This window comes from Aspergillus lucknowensis (assembly GCF_044049455.1).
Source record: "Aspergillus lucknowensis strain CBS 449.75 chromosome Unknown BJX67scaffold_1, whole genome shotgun sequence".
Classification (NCBI taxonomy): Eukaryota; Fungi; Ascomycota; class Eurotiomycetes; order Eurotiales; family Aspergillaceae; genus Aspergillus; species Aspergillus lucknowensis.
The window spans coordinates 1,066,243-1,084,845 of NW_027263545.1; the positions used below are offsets into that span (position 1 = coordinate 1,066,243).

The 18,603-nt window shown below is 52.7% G+C and overlaps 7 protein-coding genes across 7 annotated transcripts; 4 read left to right on the top strand and 3 right to left on the bottom strand.

Annotated features, from left to right (window-relative positions):
* The first annotated feature begins 1,784 nt into the window (after nt 1-1,784).
* On the top strand, nt 1,785-8,890 carry BJX67DRAFT_339943 (type I polyketide synthase). Its single transcript, XM_071027727.1, has 6 exons — nt 1,785-2,257; nt 2,318-2,600; nt 2,654-3,280; nt 3,333-4,280; nt 4,345-4,554; nt 4,605-8,890. Exons 1-6 carry the CDS (start codon nt 1,968-1,970, stop codon nt 8,457-8,459), a joined length of 6,213 nt encoding a protein of 2,070 aa, XP_070891599.1. The 5' UTR covers nt 1,785-1,967; the 3' UTR covers nt 8,460-8,890.
* A 63-nt stretch (nt 8,891-8,953) lies between these two features.
* On the top strand, nt 8,954-10,697 carry BJX67DRAFT_339952 (1-acylglycerol-3-phosphate O-acyltransferase SLC1). The gene is made up of 2 exons (XM_071027728.1): nt 8,954-10,013; nt 10,066-10,697. Exons 1-2 carry the CDS (start codon nt 9,302-9,304, stop codon nt 10,230-10,232), a joined length of 879 nt encoding a protein of 292 aa, XP_070891600.1. The 5' UTR covers nt 8,954-9,301; the 3' UTR covers nt 10,233-10,697.
* On the bottom strand, nt 10,698-11,995 carry BJX67DRAFT_339953 (4'-phosphopantetheinyl transferase family protein). Its single transcript, XM_071027729.1, has one exon. The coding sequence runs from the start codon at nt 11,756-11,758 to the stop codon at nt 10,742-10,744; it is 1,017 nt and encodes a 338-aa protein (XP_070891601.1). The 5' UTR covers nt 11,759-11,995; the 3' UTR covers nt 10,698-10,741.
* A 15-nt stretch (nt 11,996-12,010) lies between these two features.
* Nucleotides 12,011-13,111, top strand: BJX67DRAFT_13782 (pyridoxal 5'-phosphate synthase glutaminase subunit PdxT). Its single transcript, XM_071024613.1, has 2 exons — nt 12,011-12,417; nt 12,491-13,111. The coding sequence occupies exons 1-2, from the start codon at nt 12,167-12,169 to the stop codon at nt 13,056-13,058; spliced, it is 819 nt and encodes a 272-aa protein (XP_070891602.1). The 5' UTR covers nt 12,011-12,166; the 3' UTR covers nt 13,059-13,111.
* Nucleotides 13,112-13,148: 37 nt separating this feature from the next.
* On the bottom strand, nt 13,149-14,072 carry BJX67DRAFT_13763 (nuclear cap-binding protein subunit CBC2). The gene is made up of 5 exons (XM_071024610.1): nt 13,934-14,072; nt 13,777-13,868; nt 13,675-13,719; nt 13,432-13,623; nt 13,149-13,372 (listed from the first exon to the last, which is right to left on the bottom strand). The coding sequence occupies exons 1-5, from the start codon at nt 14,000-14,002 to the stop codon at nt 13,240-13,242; spliced, it is 531 nt and encodes a 176-aa protein (XP_070891603.1). The 5' UTR covers nt 14,003-14,072; the 3' UTR covers nt 13,149-13,239.
* A 92-nt stretch (nt 14,073-14,164) lies between these two features.
* BJX67DRAFT_339958 (uncharacterized protein) lies at nt 14,165-17,440 on the top strand. The gene is made up of 4 exons (XM_071027730.1): nt 14,165-14,568; nt 14,627-16,726; nt 16,779-16,948; nt 17,007-17,440. The coding sequence occupies exons 1-4, from the start codon at nt 14,284-14,286 to the stop codon at nt 17,062-17,064; spliced, it is 2,613 nt and encodes an 870-aa protein (XP_070891604.1). The 5' UTR covers nt 14,165-14,283; the 3' UTR covers nt 17,065-17,440.
* A 120-nt stretch (nt 17,441-17,560) lies between these two features.
* BJX67DRAFT_376426 (uncharacterized protein) lies at nt 17,561-18,325 on the bottom strand (the record flags this gene model as incomplete). The annotated part of the gene is made up of 2 exons (XM_071031873.1): nt 17,561-17,780; nt 17,868-18,325. The coding sequence occupies 2 exons, from the start codon at nt 18,323-18,325 to the stop codon at nt 17,561-17,563; spliced, it is 678 nt and encodes a 225-aa protein (XP_070891605.1).
* Nucleotides 18,326-18,603: the final 278 nt, after the last annotated feature.

The following is an 18,603-nucleotide window of genomic DNA, read 5'->3' on the forward strand; positions in this document are numbered from 1 at the left end:
CGTCGCGGCGAATATGCTCGATAGAACAGATGTACTGTACGAGGTTTTCGGACAAGGATGGTCATCCTCTCCCTCCTTGATTCAATCAAATGTGGCACGTCATTTTATAACCAAGATAGCCGACTTATCCACAGAGTCTCTTCCAGCAAGGTGTCTCTTGGATCCTCCGCAAAGACATCTCGCTCGCCAGTTCCACGTTCGTCCCCTCTTAGTCGGCCAACGATGCCGGAGTCGCGGTGGTCAACATCAACGAGGGTGAAGTTCAGCGTCTTGAACTGGGAGCCGGTCAAGCGCTCTTGTGGAGTACCAGGGGCCTGTCTCAGCTTTCTTCCACGGAATGTTGGGCGCTCGTTGGACTGGGTTACCACGGATCTAGACCCAAAATGACTGCAGCCTGCTCGGGAGTGGAAGTGGAAGTTGTGGTTGAAGTTAAGACTCGGGAGCCACGTGACAGTGGGGAAAACATGAAAGAAGTTAATCAATCAAAATACATAAGTTTTCGCCAAGAAATACCCTGAATCCCTGTAAAAAGGTCAACATGAGCTGATACGGGTGAAGGACATCAGTGGAGAGATCGTCTTTCAGAGTCGTACCCCGCTAGTCTACATACGGAGTACGCTCTGACCAATGTTAACATCACAATCGAGCCAGTGCGGCATGGCGCCTTGGTGGGATCTAGTGGGTCAGGTAAAAGCACAATCGTCTCTCAGCTGGAGCGGTTTTACCAGGCGGACAGGGGCTTGATCACGCTCGAAGGGGAGGACAACCGAGCATTCCACATGGGGCAATCTCGAGCACATTTGGACTCGTCAGCCAGGAACCCACGCTGCTCCGAGGGACTATTCGTGAGAACCTTCTCCTCGGACTCGAACACGCCGAAGAGCTGATCCGGAGGCCGGCTACTTATTCCGAGTTAGCCTGATTGCACCACTTGGACATGTGGCCAGGCTCAGCTCTTTTATCGGCGAACACCCGAAATAAGCGCCAAGGAATGGCTTGAGTCGGGTCAAAGACTCCTGTCGTCGAATCAGGACATGATGATCGTTTGTAATGCCTGTTAACCGGTGAGACACTCATCAAAGTCTTGCATGCATCCAGAAATTCGGCCCCCACCGCGCAAACGTGGTTTGTCACCTTCAGTCGGAGATTAATCTCGAAGCCTCCAGGGTGGATTCCGGGTGATTATCAAGGGTCTGGTAATTGCCCGCAGCAGGGGTCGGGACGAGTAGAGGCTGAGAAAGGGAACACGGGGAACGGACCGTACGAAAGACCGGTCCCGGCGACAGAGTGACCGCAGTGGTGCCTTCAGGCCTCCAAGCCGTCCTTGCAGATACGAGGTGCCAAGGTTTGCGAGCTCCCCAACATCCAGACGCCGAGCACGGGAGTTCTGGCGCCAAGCTTTCTGGGAGGTCATCGTCGTCCCAATATGGCGCGATCTGCCGTCCTCGTTCTTCACGTTGAGGCTTTCATCCAGCCAACAGGCGGGATCGCGGGCGATGCGCGGAGCTTGTTCGTGAGCTTGCTAACAGGAGCGCTGTCGATTATTGGGCAGATTGTACGAGGTGACATCAGAGTCCCGCAGCAGAGGATCCACCTGGGCTGTTGACCAGATCGATCTCGGAATCCCCCGTCGTATCGCGTTTTGCAAAATTCAGTCCATCGCGCCTTGTCGTACGGTGGTATGGTATCTATCAGAACTTCCGAGTACAACGAGCTTCACGGTGCATCTCGGACGAGGCGTAGAAGACGCATCCAGCTGGATTTATTTTTAGTCCTTTCGTTGAGAGAATAACAAGGCTGATTCGGATTTTGAACCCTGGAGTTCACATGACCCCAGTGTTCCCGCGAGGAAATCGAACCACCCCAAGTTGCTGCTATAAGAGCGAGAGGAGCGAACGGACTTGAACTCCTCCTCCAGCACATACTCGTCTCCCCAAAGCTCCCAGCGCCCAGTCTGGCTCCTCAACATGGGCAGCCAGCACTTACTCCTGTTCGGAGACCAGACGGTTGAGCTGATTCCATCATTACAGCGCCTTCTTCGTCTTTCACAATCCTCTCCCACCGTTCGCAGATTTCTCCAGAGTGCACTAGATGCCATTCAAACCGAGACATCGGCTTTGGGTGCCAACGAGAGAAGCATTATCGGTCATTTCGAGAGCTTCGAGGCCGTTCTGCAAAAGTACTCCCACACAGAAGACACAATAGGTGTCACCCACACAGTCGTAATAGGCGCTTGTCGACTGGCAGAATTGATTCTGTATGACACCCCTCGAATCCCGTACGATAGATCTGTACGGTGCCTCGCTAACATAGACAGACTTGTGGAAAATGACCCCTCCTTGCTCGGAGCTTCATCCAAAGTCATGGCCCTCGGGCTATGCACCGGGCTCCTCCCAGCTGCAGCCTTGGCAGGTTCGAAGAATATCTCCGATTTGATATTCATAAGTGTTGAGACCGTCGCAATCTTCTTTCGCTTATCACTCGAGGTATATCGCCGATCAAGACGCATTGAAGATATACCAGGGCACTGGGCATACACTGTTCTTGGGGTTCCTGTCCGGGAGATGGACATGATTTTGGAAGACTTCCATCGCTCGAAGGTTCGACCCTTCGAGGCAAACCCCAACAGCAGTCGTACTGATATATTTCCTAGGATATTCCAACTCATCGACACGTTTTCATCGGTGTTGAAGAAGAAAGCTGGCTTACCTTGTTCGGGCCGCCGCCCGAGTTGGCCCAATTGTTCGCGTACTCGGCAAAGGTTGAGTCGGCACCGAAGTTGAAGCTCGCAGCATACGGGGCTGCGCACTCTCCCCACCTTCCTATACCTGATGTAGAGGCCATTGTTGGAGCCTCTTCCATTCTAGACAGGGCAATATCGTCGCGAGTCCAGGTGCTCTCCACCAGTACAGGCGAACCGTATAACGCAGCCACCCTCCGGGACCTCTACGTGCAGGTTTCTCAAGAAATTGCCCAAAGCAGGCTGAAGATGAACAATGTTCTCAAGTCTGCCGTTCAGAAACTAAGTCCGATCAAGCCAGTTCAATTGACAGTCGTGGGGCTGACGAACGCGACACCAATTGTCAAGCGAGCCTTGGACGAGCGGAGACTCTCAGTGTCAGTCCAGAGTGAACCTACCGCTGTCTCTCTGTCGCCGGGCGACATCCGTGCAGGTTCCAGCTCGGTTGCCATCGTTGGAATGGCTGGTCGCTTCCCGGGAAGCGAGGACCTTGAGGGATTCTGGCAGTCCCTACTGGACGGTCTGGATGCACACGAAGAGGTATGCTCCTTCAGCACAGTGGCATCCGCGTAGAGTACTGACGGCCAGACAGATTCCTAGCGATCGCTTCGACATCAACACCTATTTCGACTCGACTAGTCGAGCAAAGAACTCGCTATCCACCCGCTACGGCTGCTTCCTCCGCAACCCTGGCCACTTTGACCATCGCCTGTTCAACGTCTCTCCGCGCGAGGCTGAGCAGATGAGCCCCTTGCAGCGGCTATTGCTGATGTCGAGCTACGAGGCTCTGCAAATGGCAGGATATAGTTCAAATGGAAGTCTGTCTACCCAAAGCCAACGCGTTGCCACGTACTTTGGCCAGGCTGCGGATGACTGGAGAGAGGCCAGTCGAATCAGCGGCATCGATCTGTACTACATCCCCGGTGGCCAGCGCGGTTTCACCCCTGGTCGGTTGAACTTCCATTACAAATGGGAAGGTGCGTCCTACTCCGTCGATTCAGCTTGTGCATCGAGCGCATCGGCGATCGGCCTTGCCTGCTCTGCCCTTCTCTCTCGGGAATGCGATACTGCTTTGGCAGGAGGTGTCAACAGCCTCACTTCGCCAGAGCCGTACTCCGGGCTATCAAAGGGCAGCTTCTTGTCCCCGACCGGTGGATGTAAGACATTCCAGGACGCCGCCGACGGATATTGCCGCGGAGAAGCTGTTGGCGTCGTCGTGCTCAAGCGACTAGAAGATGCAATCCACGATAATGACAACGTGCTCGCGGTGATTCGAGGACATGGAAGAAACCACTCAGCACTCGCTTCATCCATCACACATCCTCACGCAGAAACTCAGGTCCGGCTCTACCGCGATGTCCTGCAAAAGGCCGGTGTACAGGCGCAGGAGATCGGCTTTGTCGAAATGCACGGCACAGGCACCCAAGCTGGAGATGCCGTCGAAATGGCTTCTGTCCTGGACGTATTTGGGCGCAATCGTACACGACAGAACCCCTTGGTTGTGGGTGCAGTCAAAGCAAACCTTGGCCACACTGAAGCTGTGAGTTTTTTTACCTTCTAACTCCCCGGACTCACTTGTCTAATCTTGTTAACACTTTGTGCAGGCTGCTGGCGCCGTTTCAGTAATCAAGAGCGTCTTGGCCTTGCAAAAGAGGATCATTCCACCTCAACCGGGTGCGCCGTTCAAGGTCAACCACAAGTTTCCTGATTTGAAGAAGCTGAATGTGCGGATCGCCGATGGTCAAGTTGATTTCCACAAACCAACCGCGGGTAATGGCAAGAGAAAAGTCATGGTCAATAACTTTGATGCAGCGGTAAGTGCCGTTTCCAATATCTCCTGGACGGATTCTAAATTCTCTCCCAGGGAGGTAATTCTTGCCTTATTCTCGAGGAGGCTCCTGAGCAGGCGAAGAAGTCGCAAGATCCGCGAACACACCAAACAGTCGTACTTTCTGCGCGGACTTCATTGTCTCTCAAGAACAACAAGGAAAAGCTCCTTGAATATCTTACAGCCCATCCAGACACCAATCTCGCAAACCTAGCTTACTCAACCACTGCCAGGCGGATGCATGAAGAGCTTCGTTCGGCATATGCAGGGGACTCCGTCGAGTCCATTCGCCAACAGCTCCGCAGCGACCTGTCCAAGACGAGTACCACACAGGGGCCCTCGCAAAAGAAGGTCGTGGCCTGGGTATTCAGTGGGCAGGGTTCGCAGTATGCTGGAATGGGTTCTGAGCTCTTCCACAGCAACTCTGCTTTCCGCGCCAGCATTCAATCCATGCAGTCGATCAGCGATGCACAGGGCTTACCGTCTTTCATTGAGCTAGTCTCCGACAAAGGTGTGGATCTTGCAGATAAGTCGGCTGTTCAAATTCAGCTAGCGGTTGTCGCTCTTGAGATCGCGCTGGCCGACCTTTGGCGATCCTGGGGCGTCAACCCCGACGTCGTGATCGGTCACAGCTTGGGAGAGTATGCTGCCCTCTGCGTCTCGGGAGTTCTATCGGTGACCGATGTCCTCTACCTTGTGGGCCAGAGAGCCCTACTCACCGAGGACAGATTGACTGCAAATTCGTACGCCATGCTTGCCACTGTGGCACCGGCTCAAGCAGTAGAAGAATATATTCGCCGTCCTGAGTACAAATCCTGCTGCATTTCATGCTACAACTCGCCATCAGCCACTGTGATCAGCGGTCCGGTACCAGAGCTTCAGACTCTTGAAGGTTCTCTCCGCTCGGCAGGCACTGTCTGCACCTTGGTCCGCGTGCCATATGGTTTCCACTCTCCGCAGATGGATTCGATTCTGGATGATTTTGAGAGACGTGCCCGATCTGTACAGTTCCGCGCGCCCAGGACACCTATCGTTTCCACAGTCACAGCGTCCATAGTCCGAGATGCAGGGTCATTCACATCCCAGTATCTCGCAATACAAGCCCGCGAGCCCGTCCAGTTCTACAAGGCTCTCGCTGCATGCAAGGCAGAGGGCGTGGTTGATCAGAACACCATTTGGATTGAGCTTGGGCCAGACTCTGTCTGCGGTTCAATGATCAAGGCGACATTGGGAGCGGCTAACGTTTATTCTTCGCTGAAGTCTCACGAGGCCAATTGGAAGACAATCTCTTCAACAGTCGCTGCTCTCTACACTGCCCGCTCGAACATCAGCTGGCCGGACTTCCATCAAGAGTACACAGAGTCATTGCGACTTCTCAACCTGCCCAAGTATGCATTTGACACCAAGAACTTCTGGCGGGTGTTCAAGGAAGAATCGGTTCAAGCAGAGCACGACGGTTTGCAGAAAGTGGAACCCCTGAAACCGATATCAAGCTCGCTGCATTTCGTCAAAACGGAGGCGATTACCGCGGATGAAGCAAAGGTAACATTCGAGACGCTTCTCTCAGATGAGAACCTCTATGAGGCCATTCGCGGCCACCTCGTCGACGAAATACCTCTGTGCCCGAGCGGGGTATTCTATGACATGGCATTGACAGCCGCCAAGTACGTCTACGCCAAGGTTCTTCCTACCGCAGAAGTTGCTCCAAGCTTGGCCATTACCGGGCTCACGCTCAATCATCCTGTCGTGGTGCCATCGAGAGACTCAAAGCAAATACTACAAACCACTGCAGAGAGAGACTCGCGGACGGGAAGCAAGGTCACCATCACGTTCCACCTGCACGAGGGATCGTCCATACAGAAAATTGGATATTGTCAGGTCAACACGTTTAGCGCGTCAGAATGGACGGATGAGTGGTCAAATGCCTCGTTCTTCGTCAAATCCCGGATGGATAGCCTGGTCCAGTCAGTCAAGGACGGTCGTGGAGACCATCTGCGGCGCCCTATCGTTTACAAGCTTTTTGCCAACTTGGTCGACTACGATGAGAAATATCAAGCGATTGAGGAGCTGTTTTGGGATGAGCATTCCGACGATGCCGTCGCGAATATCAGTCTGAAGCCGTACAACGGGCGCGGAGAGTTCGAGTGCCTCCCATACTGGACAGATCCTTTGGTGCATCTAGCCGGTGTCGTGCTGAATGCCAATATCACGGGCTCCGATAATAACATCTATCTTTCCGGCGGAATGAAGAGAATGCAGTTTTATGGCCAACTGTCTGCTGAAAAGAGATATACCTCGTACGTCCGAACACATCCCGCGGATGATCACGGCATGTCTCTCAGTGATGTATATGTGTTCGACAACGAGGTTATTGTTGGTTTCTGCAGCCTGGTATTTCAAAGAATGCCACGAATCGTACTGCATCGTCTTCTCCATAGAAACGAGGCGAAGGCACCTGCAAGGCCAGCCTCGCCGGTGCGCACAGTGGCTGCACATGAAAGCGAAAAGGTAGCTGTCGACAGTCAACTACCTAGCACTTCAGTCAAGAAAGATCTGGCGGACCAATTGATTGCGATGGTGGCGGAGGAGACTGGGGTTGATCTCGTTGACATGACCCCCTCCGCTGACTTTGCCTCAATGGGCGTCGACTCATTGATGAGCATCACAATCATTGACAGAGTCCAGAAGGAAATAGGTGTCCAGCTAGAGGCTAGCTTTTTCCAGGAGAATCTGACTGTATCAGACGCTCGGAGAGCGCTTGGAGGTAACGAGACAGCCTCCGAATCTGATAACGACGCAGAAGAAACGCCAAGCGAAGGTGGCTCGGGCAGTGACAGCTGGACTCCCATTTCTCCCTCTGAGTCCGACATTGAGGAGCAGATCATTATTACGCCTACCAAGATTGTGGCAGAAGCTACCGCAAAATTGTCGGCACCCGCAGTAGTCGTGGAAGTGCTGCCACCGACGCCACGTCCTCCGCCTGTCCAATACAAGTCCAATGTCGTGCTAATCCACGGGCGCAAGAAGTCAAACAAGACGCCTGTCTTCTTGATCACAGATGGTGCGGGCTCTGCAACCGCATACCTTCACCTTCCCCGTTTCCCGGGCGGGACGCCGCTCTATGCGGTCGAGTCACCATTCGTCCGTTGTCCGCTCGAGTACAACTTCTCAGTTGAGGAGACGGCGGAGATGTACATTGCTGCGATCAAGAAGATCCAACCACAGGGTCCTTACAATATTGGGGGTTGGTCGGCAGGCGGCGCACACGCCTTTGAAGTTAGTCGCCGTCTTCTGGAAGCAGGCGAGAAGGTGAAGAGACTCGTTATTATCGACATGAAGATCCCAAAGCCTATGCCTGAAGGCCTCGAGGTGACAATGGACTTCCTAGACAAGGTCGGACTCACGACTGGCATCAATCGTGCAGGTCCTGCTCTGGCAGGCATGTCCGAACGACTCAAGCAGCACCTTGTCAGCACGATCAAATCTTTGATGGTCTATACGGCGCTCCCAATGGACCCTACCCGTCGACCCGAGAAGACATACCTGATCTGGGCCGAATACGGACTTGCGGAGATCGTCGGAGATGATGACGCCTTCAAGGACGTCGCCAGCAAGATGGGCTGGAAGGAGGACGTTGAAGGCAACCCGATGGAAGACGACACTGGGCTCGGGTCCTGGTTTTACTCACGAAGATACAATTTCGGACCCAATGGGTGGGACAAACTTTTGGGGCCTGTCGAGTGTCGAACGGTCAAGGCGGATCATTTCTCAATGGTCACTCCTCCAGCGGTATGTTCTCCCTGTGCTTCACGATACCATGATACTGAAACTGACTGCTCTCAGGCCAACGATCTTGGAAAGCTGTTGCAGGAGGCTGTTGCTGAGTTATAATGACAGTCTCGAACGCTTTAGGAGTGTCGATCATGTCGGACAGCGGGGGAACACCCCCCCGACCACCCCACAATGAGCGAATAGATACCGCTCGTGAGTTTAGATATTCGTAATGATTTTGGCAGACGATTCAATGTTATTGTTGATTTGATTGATGTTTGTTGTTGTATCCAGTTTGCATCTCTCCATAGAATGTTAACTGAATCGTCTCTGACTGCCAGCTGACTGTGGCTTTTCACTCTATGACGCGGAGAAGAATGGTGAAGGGTTCATCGCGGAGGGGCGACGAGGATCCAAAAGATGATCGAGTATCGTTACTTATCGATAAACCACCTTTTCTGGGTTAGCGCCTTTACGTGCGCCATTATCCAGCTTCCATACAGCTTGGGCGGTTGGGGCGGTGGGTACCGAAGCGGTGACAAACTGCCGGCCATACCTTATTCAGCGCTGTCATGTGCCTCCCCTGATTTTCCCCCCAATTTTTGAAGCATTCATGCCAAACATCGGGTGGAGGGAGATCTGAATCTTCGCCTGGTCCCAAACTCCGATTTCTCTCTTTCTTTGTAATTGGACCGGGCTCTTTTTCCTTCATGTCCTCCCGCCCTCAACCAACCTTCCTCCCGCCTCTTGCCATGCCCCGAGTTGCGTTGTAAATATTTTGTGTGCCCTCTTTTTGTTCTTGCCAGCATCTTCTCATGGCCATCTGACCTCGTCACGCACCCCTCCAGATTTCGCTGCTCGTAGGAGACTTTTCACCGTCTCTCGAAACCCCTCGGACTCTGATCTTGGATTGTTAACCGTTCAGACTTCCTGCGAGAAACTCCTCCTGCTGTCACCGTGCCATGTCGCTCCTCTCGTACGTAACCACGGGCATTAGCTCATTCATCGTCATTACAATCTCACTCTTCGCTATCGGGCAGAAGGTTCCACGCCTAGCCTTCGTAGCGCGCTGTCTAGCGGCTTATGGCTCCCTCACCCTCTGCGCAATCTACGGCGTGGTCGCCTCAATAATCCTCCGCCTTGTGGGCTATGGCCGAGTTTCTCAATGGGCTACCGCCCGCAGTTTTAAATGGGTGATGCGGCTTACAACTGGCGTGTGGTTTGACATTGTCGAGGGTCAAGAACACCTCTCTACGCGTCCAGCTGTCTTCATTGGGAACCACCAGTCGGAGCTGGACGTTCTGATGCTCGGAGCTATCTTCCCGCCGTACTGCAGTGTCACAGCTAAGAAGTCGCTTCGCCATGTCCCGTTCCTCGGGTGGTTCATGTCGCTCTCGCGGACGGTCTTCATTGACCGGGCTAACCGTGAAACCGCCGTTAAGGCTTTTGATAGCGCTGCGGAGGAGATGCGCGTACACCGACAGAGTGTGTTTATCTTCCCCGAGGGAACTAGGAGCTATTCCGACAAGCCGGAGCTTTTGTCGTTTAAGAAAGGAGCCTTCCACCTTGCTGTGAAGGCGGGCGTACCTGTTGTTCCGGTCGTTGTAGAGAACTACTCGCACATCTTGTCCCCGAAGAATTATAGGTTCGACGCCGGCTCTATTAAGATCCGTGGTATGTGTACTGAGACGTGATCGGAATGGAACAGCCACTAACTATACTGCAGTTTTACCACCTATTAGCACGGAAGGTCTCACACCAGCCGACGTCGACAAGCTTACCGCATCGACCCGGGAGTCTATGCTCAAGAACTTGCTCGAGATCTCGAACGCAGAGCAAGTCGACGTTCCCTCCTCCCTTCGGAATGGCAAATCCACAGCTGTTGAGATCTAATTCGACCTCCCAAAAGTAATGGGGCAGCTTCTCCCGCTGCCTAAACCTTGATGCCCTTGCCTTGCGCACCTGCTCTTTCGCTATCACCTTTACCATATCTCTTGTACGATGATACGCCGACACGATTTCTATTTGAGCGGCCGCTGATGGAGGCGGATGAAGATATAGACTACCATTTGGTTGCATATAGGGGTGGGAGTCACTAAGCTGAACGGGTGAACTGGGGTTACCGACCTTGCTTCTAGCTCGTAATCGCGGCCTACGGTGGAATACCGGGGGATCTTGATTCTCTGGTAATGGAACCCAGTCTAAGGAGTGCTAAGCCTTCGACTTTGCCACGAGAACAGCACCCGAGACTGGAAGAAATGGGTTGCGTGATGTTGGAGCCCAAGACCCTTAAATGATGATAGACAATATTTGCTACTTAGCCACCTTTTGTCTTAAATCTTATCAATAGATGATACCATTGTGGAGATCTAGATGAGATATCTACCTTGTCTACCTTTCCATCACGACAGACAGCTGCATACGCCCGTCGCACAAGGTCTAACATCCCGCTCGATATCCAACTTCTTAAAGGGGAGCCAAGGATCTTCTCCACTTCCCCCTTCGCCTCCGGACTCTGATCCAATACCGCCTCCCCTGGCGGCTGTCGCAAACAAGTAATCCTTCTCCAGAGAAACGACCTCAATCCGCACATCCTCCACAGGCTCGTTATATAGTCTGGTCTTCACACCGGTATATGGGTCCCCAAACCTCCCCGCTCCACTCTCCGCCCCGGGCGCAACGACGTTGCTAAACTCCAACTCCCGTAACCACGGCGCCAACAGCGCTTCACCCGTCATCTTGATATACGCCTCCTTTAGTGCCCAGTATGTGTAAAACAGTCGATAACCGTAGTCCACTAGCTGATAATTCGTAGTGCCGTTACTAACGGAGTTGAGTTCTGCAGGAACTCCATGTAAAGACTTCATATTCGCCATCTCCCTACCCGAAAAGACCTCGCTGAAGATCTCGATATACTTCTCCAGCGCTGGCAGGCTTCTCTCTTCTCCTGTGCGACTCTGCCGCTCATTCACACAGGTTATATCAACACCCACATCTGGCCGTTTCGCAGGACTCGTGCCGGAGTCGGCGTCGGCGTCACGTCGCATCGTCGTCCCCACAATCGCAACCATAGACGCCTGGTGGCTGACATTGAACTCGATTTCCGGAATCGACTTTATATCTTCGTGTTTGGTGGGGTCGGGAATGAAGCATGGCCGGCGGTGCGGGTCGGGGGTTCGACTTATGACGATTGAGGACCAGGGAATTCGACAGGTGCGGTGAATGAAGAGGTATTTTAGGAGTGCGGAGGCAAGGGACATGTGCTTGTCTTTTTGGTGGTAGAATTTTTGAACGGAGGTTTGGTCGGCTGGTTGGAGGGTTGTAAGGAGGGGGAGGGTTGTAGTTGATGCTGTTAGGGGACGGGTATCGATGTACCAGCGGGTGAGGGTTGGTTTGGAGTTTGCCGCAGGAGTGGCCATTTTGATGAATGGGTTTATGATATGGGGAATTAAGCCTAGAGATCCTCTATTGCTTGATCTGGGTGGTGACTTTTAGGCGTGCGATTTGCTGGTGGGGAGGGGCTGGGGTAGGATTTTGAAGCGGGCTGCATGGTCATGGTCTGACAGCTGGCATAATGCAAGTGACAGATACTCCGGTGGTCACGTAACCATGTCGATCATCAATCGACATCAGAGGCATTCGATTCAGCCTTGTTTGAATGTCAGAAATGAAGCTGCTGAGACCCAGCACAAGCTTGTCCTTATCAGGCGGGGCAGCACGTGGCGATGACGCCGCTGCTTACATAACACTGATTTTCATCCATGGAAAGTTAATCACCCACTCGGTGGCCAAAGATCTCGATCACTCCTCACTCCCCCAGCTGTGCAATGATCAAGATCACTGTTGGCGTTCTCGCTTTGCAAGGCGCCTTTTACGAGCATGTTGTGCTTCTGAAAAGGGCGGCCGCCACACTTGCGTCACAGCAACTTTCTTCCTCATATTGGGAGTTTCTTGAAGTCCGCACCCCACAGGAACTCGAGAGATGCGATGCCCTTGTGTTGCCAGGAGGAGAGAGTACAGCTATCTCGTTGGTCGCGGCGAGGTCGAACTTGTTGGATCCACTGAGAGATTTTGTCAAGTATGTGGCTTCTCTTCCGTTGAACTGTCTCGTGAGATTGAGATTAAGTGACTGACTCATACTTCCGGCGCAGGGTTCATCGCAAGCCAACATGGGGAACATGCGCCGGGCTCATTCTGCTTGCAGAGTCGGCCAATCGGACGAAGAAAGGTGGCCAGGACTTGATTGGGGGTTTGGATGTGCGCGTCAATCGCAATCATTTCGGTCGTCAGACGGAGAGTTTCCAAGCACCGCTTGACCTACCGTTCCTCAATCCCTCCGGGGAATCGCCAGCTCCCTTCCCCGCAATATTTATCCGCGCACCGGTTGTTGAAAAGATCCTACCGCACCAAGAGGGAGTTCAGGTAGACGAACTTAAACGAGACGAGACGATCGTTGCCCCTTCGCGGCAGGCCGAGGGCGAGGCAGCTCGGAAAGCTATGTCACGCGATGTCGAGGTGCTGGCGACGCTCCCCGGGAGGGCTGCGCGACTAGCCACCGATGGCAAACCTGTCTATGCGGACAAGGAAGTTGGAGATATAGTCGCTGTGCGCCAGGGTAACGTCTTCGGCACCAGCTTCCATCCCGAGCTGACTGGCGACGAACGAATTCACTCCTGGTGGCTGCGTGAGGTAGAAGAATCTGTGAAACGAATGCGATGACGTTATGACATAGATGTGGCCTACCCGTCGTACCATACATTGAACGATTAGGGAACTGCTGTTTAGAGACTAGATGTAAATAGTGATTTAGTGCGCCATTGTTCGCTATTGATATGGAAAGAATATTGTGTATATTAACGCCGTATCTGCGCCAGTCAAACGAGATGATTTTCTCCGCTTTTTACCTACCAGGCCCATATTCTTCGTCCTCGCGTCGTCGTTGCTCTTCTGCATATGCTCGTCCATAGCCGCCCCGACCCGGATCATACTCCTCTCGGTACTCGTCGCGGACCTGTCCACCGGATTTTCCTCGTCTGCGCTTGTTAGTCGGAGCCAGATTTGTTCGCGCAAAAGGTTCTGTTGAATTGCGTACCCGTACTGTCGGCCCTCCTCAAATCCGGGATCGAGATCCGTCCTGATTATTCTCTCGTCCAGCTTGGTGCCTCCGACATATTTCAGGCAATCGAGCGCGTCTTGATGGGTGTAATATTCGACGAAGCAAAAGCCGCAAGGAGTCTTGTTGTATCGGTCGAGTCCCATCACGAGGCGCTTCACCTCTCCACATCTGAAACTTTGTCAGCGAGATTTATTGACCCGCATCAAGGGGTATTCCGACTTTGAGAATAGTTCGTGAATCTGTTCTTCCGTAGTGTAGAAGGAACTGTACCGGTCAGCAGCTTGTTTGTCTCGCGCATAATAGCAATGGAGAAAGGCATACAGATTACCAACATAGAGGGTCGTGGCATGCCTCAACCCTTCCATTGGATCCTTCTGTTCCTCGGACTCATCGTTGTGCCGGCGCTTTTTATTCTGTTGATCGAGGAGCGTTAGACAATGGCACCTGGAAGCTCTCGGAGAACCTTGCAAAGCTCTACCTTTCCTATGTAATAGGCGCTGGGTCGGTCAAGCCTCTCGACTGTGTTGCGACGCTCTGGGATAGTCATCCTCGCGAACCACGTTGCGCGGAGAATGTACAAAACCAAGATACAATGACGGCAAAAGGGTGTTCTGCGGAAGAAGTTTGAGGGAAGCGGAGGAGAGCTTCGCCTGGGCGTGTCTTGGCGTGCTGCTCCAACTTCCGACCCAAAATTTCGCCGCGGAAGCCCATTGTTTTGTCTTGCATTCGCCCAACGTCAGCTCTTTGCAAACTATTCGACATCATTCCAGTCTGGTCGCGGTATCTGAATCGTAGCCAAGGCGCCCCGATGGAATAGTTGTCCCCAAAATGCCGAAAGTCATCAGCTACACTCCTCCCTGGCTCTCGCGCCCTTCCCTCGGTGCCTCGTTATTTGCGAGCAAAACTCACAAGGATCCCGGGAATCTGAAGAGTTTTAAAGATGCCGGGTACGAGGGGCCTTCGCGAACTTTGGCAAGGAGAGGGAATGAAGTTTTTACCGTGGTCGACAACCAAATCCGCTGGTCGAGTCTCACGCGGTTGAAGGATGAGTGGCAGCAGCGCGAGAGGTCGAAGGACTCTAAAACTGCAGCAGATCGCCAAGTACCTTACAGAGTGTGTATACAATGTGAAGAGGCTGATATTATGACTCGTACTAATGATAGATACTTAGACATTGCTGGTACCGACGTACGAACAGATCCGACAGCTCATCCCGTCTCCGAATGGCGCTTTCCTCGCAATTGTCGCAGACCATACCGTCTTCATTGCGGTATTACCTGGTCCCTCGCATTTGTCCAGCACGGACACGGCACCTATTCGCGTAAAAGTATACCAGCTTGGGCCGACAACGCATGTCATTCCAGAGTCGCCTGTGGTATCGGCGTTGTGGCACCCGCTTGGTGTCTACAGCACCCTAGGAGGATGCCTTGTGACAGTGACCGAAGACGCTGCCGTTCGCGTGTGGGAATTGGATCGGAATAATCACTGGTCGTTCGACCGTCCTACCCTGGCTATCGACCTTCGAAAACTGATTGACGGAACGTCTTCCAACCAAGATTTCGCACCTTCAGGGTTCGGGAAAAACAAGGGTTTCTCTGCAGACTATGTCGATATGGAAGTTGCGTCAGCTCGCTTTGGCGGAGTAGGCAGTGAGAAAGAAGACGCCTGGGCGGCAATGACTCTCTGGGTTGCGATGAGGCCCGGCGATCTGTATGCTCTTTGCCCGCTACTGCCTTCCAAGTGGAGAGCTCCGTCCGCTGCTGTTCCCTCTCTTTCCGCCGCGATAATACCAAAGATGGCCGCGTTGGAAGAAGATCCTCTTGACCATGAGGATGAATTGACAGCCTGTCGACAGCAGTACGAGTGGCTTACAGAGATTGATAAACAGGAACCGTTGCAGATCATTCCGGGATCTGGGACAGAACCCGCCTCCGAAATACTCGGGCGGCCTTCAACTCCTAGCGCAATTCCCAGGCTACAAGGTCCCTTCCGAGTGGATACCGGCGACGAGATTGATGATCTTGACCTCTGCGACATCCTGGTCGTTGCTGCCAAGGCTGATACCGATGCTCTGATGATGGGAGAGGACGAAGAGTTGGCGTTGGATGCCGGCGATGACAAGGTATCGGCTACGCTGATCTGCCTCTCTTCGCGGAGTGGTAGGGTTTACGTCTGCCTTGAACTCGACGGGGTGGAGGGGCAGTGGCTTCCTAAGGCGAAAAAGAATGCATTTCAGGCACCTATCTCCGACGGTTCTGATCTACTGATGGTGGAAGCGCTGGATACCGTCAAAAAGGAACACCGATCTGCGGACACATGGCCCGTCTTTTCACCTGATGCCCATTCCCGATACAACTTTTTTGTGACAACCTCTCATAGTGTTGTTTTCGTCTCGCTCGCTTCTTGGATCCAACGACTGGAGGCGGAGTTACAATCCGACGATACGGCTGGCTCTGGATTCCGCCTTCAGATTCTTTGCGAAGGGAATGCGGCTGTTTTGGAGCCGATTATCCAGGTAGAAGATGCCCATTCTTCTGGCAGCCAGCCGTTCCACCTACCGGCCTCCTTGGTCTATCACGACTATGACTTGGGCTACCTAGTACTTACTTCCCACGCGTCTAACCCATTTGCTGCCGTTCTTAAGGAGCCCGATTACTTTCCATCATTTTCCCTCGAGTCCAATACACAGTCATCTGGTTCACCCACGATTCCTCCCCACCGGCCTCCTTACCAAGTTCCCTCCATCCTCTATTCAGACTCTCCGTTAGAATTCTTTGTCGATAAACACGTCCCTCACCGCTACCGGAGCAGCCTCAGGGAACCCGTACTTCTGTCCCCAGCTACTCTGGATCTAATCGCTGCAGCGCACCGGATCTTGTCGGCGCATACAAACGCGCTTGAGCGAGCTGCGTCCGATTTATTCCGCCGGTGTGAGAGGTTGCAAGGCGAGCTACGCGACCAGCTGGGCCAAATATCTGATGTTGCAGATCGGATCAAGGGCGTCTCGAGCGAAATCGGCGAAGATGGAGAGAGGAGAGTGGGTTCCAAGAGCAGCACGGTCTTGGATAAGAGGTTACAAGCAGCCAAAGACAAACAAACAGAACTCGTTGGGCGTTACGAAGCCCTCCGCAACAAGGTTCTGAAGTCTGGTGGAAGACCTCTCAGCGAGAAGGAATCTTCGTGGATCGCCGAGGTAGAGACATTGTCTGAGTCCTTCGATAATACCCGCAAGGGTGGAGAAAGACAGCGAATATCACAACGGTTGGAAGAAGTAAGTCTAGCCCTCTTGACCTGTTCCTAGCTCCCACTGACACTGTTTGCAGGTCAAGGAAATTGCCTCAGAACTACTCACAGAAGCAAAATCTGTAGCTGCTAAGATACCGGCTACCCAAGAGCCCAGCAGCCCCGCATCTCCTACAAGTGCACAACCGCGGGTCCCTCAGCGGCTGCAGCGGGCCAAGATTGCTGATGCCATGAAAATGGTGGAACGGGAGTAAGTCAGCTCACTGGCATGCCATTCCTCCCAGCTCATTGCTAATCGCGCGTCTTAGATCTGCTGTAATCGAGTCGATCACAGCCCGCTTAGCTCGGCTCAACGCAAGCGTGTGATACTGTTCTTGGATCTCCGATATCAACGACTTTATTTTAGCGTATCTGCAATGTATTTACGAAAGTTCCACCTTTCATATTGCGGACTATGGGCTCAATTTCTGGTATTCAACCATGATTTCAGTGATATCACGAGTAGCACCAGTAAAACACTAACAGTACTGCATATATGAGTCCACGTCCTGGGTCGCTCCTGCTCTTTTTGTCAAGTTCGTTCTTTCCCAGCTAGTAATACCACTTGTCCCAATTGTCTGTGCAACATCCTCTCTTTGACGAGAGGTTGCGCAAAACCGAAGAAGCGCACAAGGATAAGATTATCTGAATATTGGCGCATGACAACCATGTAATTCATCTATCCACCATGATTGAACTGTTGACTTGCACTCCAATCCAATGGTTTATATTGATTTCCATAAATTATTTCGTAACCCAAACACCCTGGATATCAAACCTTGAAAGCCTGAATTTCTCCAGACACCGCAAATCGTCGGTTTTGTCAATGTGCATAGTGCCCCAGCGCCCTCTCCTCGTAGTACGTTCCCTGCCACGTCCTTTTATCAAACGACTTCTTCGCCCACGGCACCGTGGATTCCTCGTCCTCATGCTGCTCAACTTCTCGTCCGGTACGATCCTCGTCGTAAATCGTATAACCAAGCTGGTAGATCTTGCTCGCTTCGTACTTCCAGCCTCTCATCTCATTCCTTCTTCGAGGGCGTCTAAAACAGTCAAGGTTAGCATGTGTACATTCTCTAATTCTCAATCGTTAATGTGGAAGTAAACAGAAGGAACTTATAACAACTTACCGAACCCTTCCCCCCTTATCACTCCCCTTAACCTGAACAGCCCTCCCCACCCCCTCCAACCTCTCCATCTTTACCTCCCTCTCAAGAATAAACACCTGCTCACCCCTCCGAAAAACCCGCCACTGCTCGTCCTCATCGTTCCCCACAACAATGAGCATGCCCAATTTCTCCGCGAGCGGGAACCTCTCCGGTGCCGCAAGGAGGGTCTTCACGCCGTGTGTCTGGATTTGTGCGTCGAGTTGCATGTAGCAGACTTCGCAGAGCGTGAGGACGTCGTAGATTTCTATTATGCGGGTGTGGTAGCAGCGTGGTTTTGTTGGCTTAACTGCTGGTGAAGACGCTGGCGTAGATTGCGAGGGGATGGTGAGGATTTGGGGGCCGCGGGTGAAGAAGCAGGGGAGGCGCCATTCGTCGTAGATGCAGTTGCAGAGGTATTTTACGGTGTAAAATGTGCACATCTTGGATAATCTCCTCTTCTTCTTCTCTGGTGCGTTCGGAGGGGGGAGTTGAGAAGGGAGGGTGGATATTGGGTTTCGTTCATTCTTGGAATGGGAGGCCTATATAGCTGCGAAGCTGGGGCTGGGATGGGAATAATGAAGACATTCTGAAAGAAAATAGAGATAAAGAGGTTCAACAGTCTCATGGCGAGAGAATGGTTGTAGCTTTGTTCTGACGTTCGGCGTGAAGTCCATTGTCTGCGTTCTTTGATGGGTTGCCATGTCTAGGATAGGGCTTT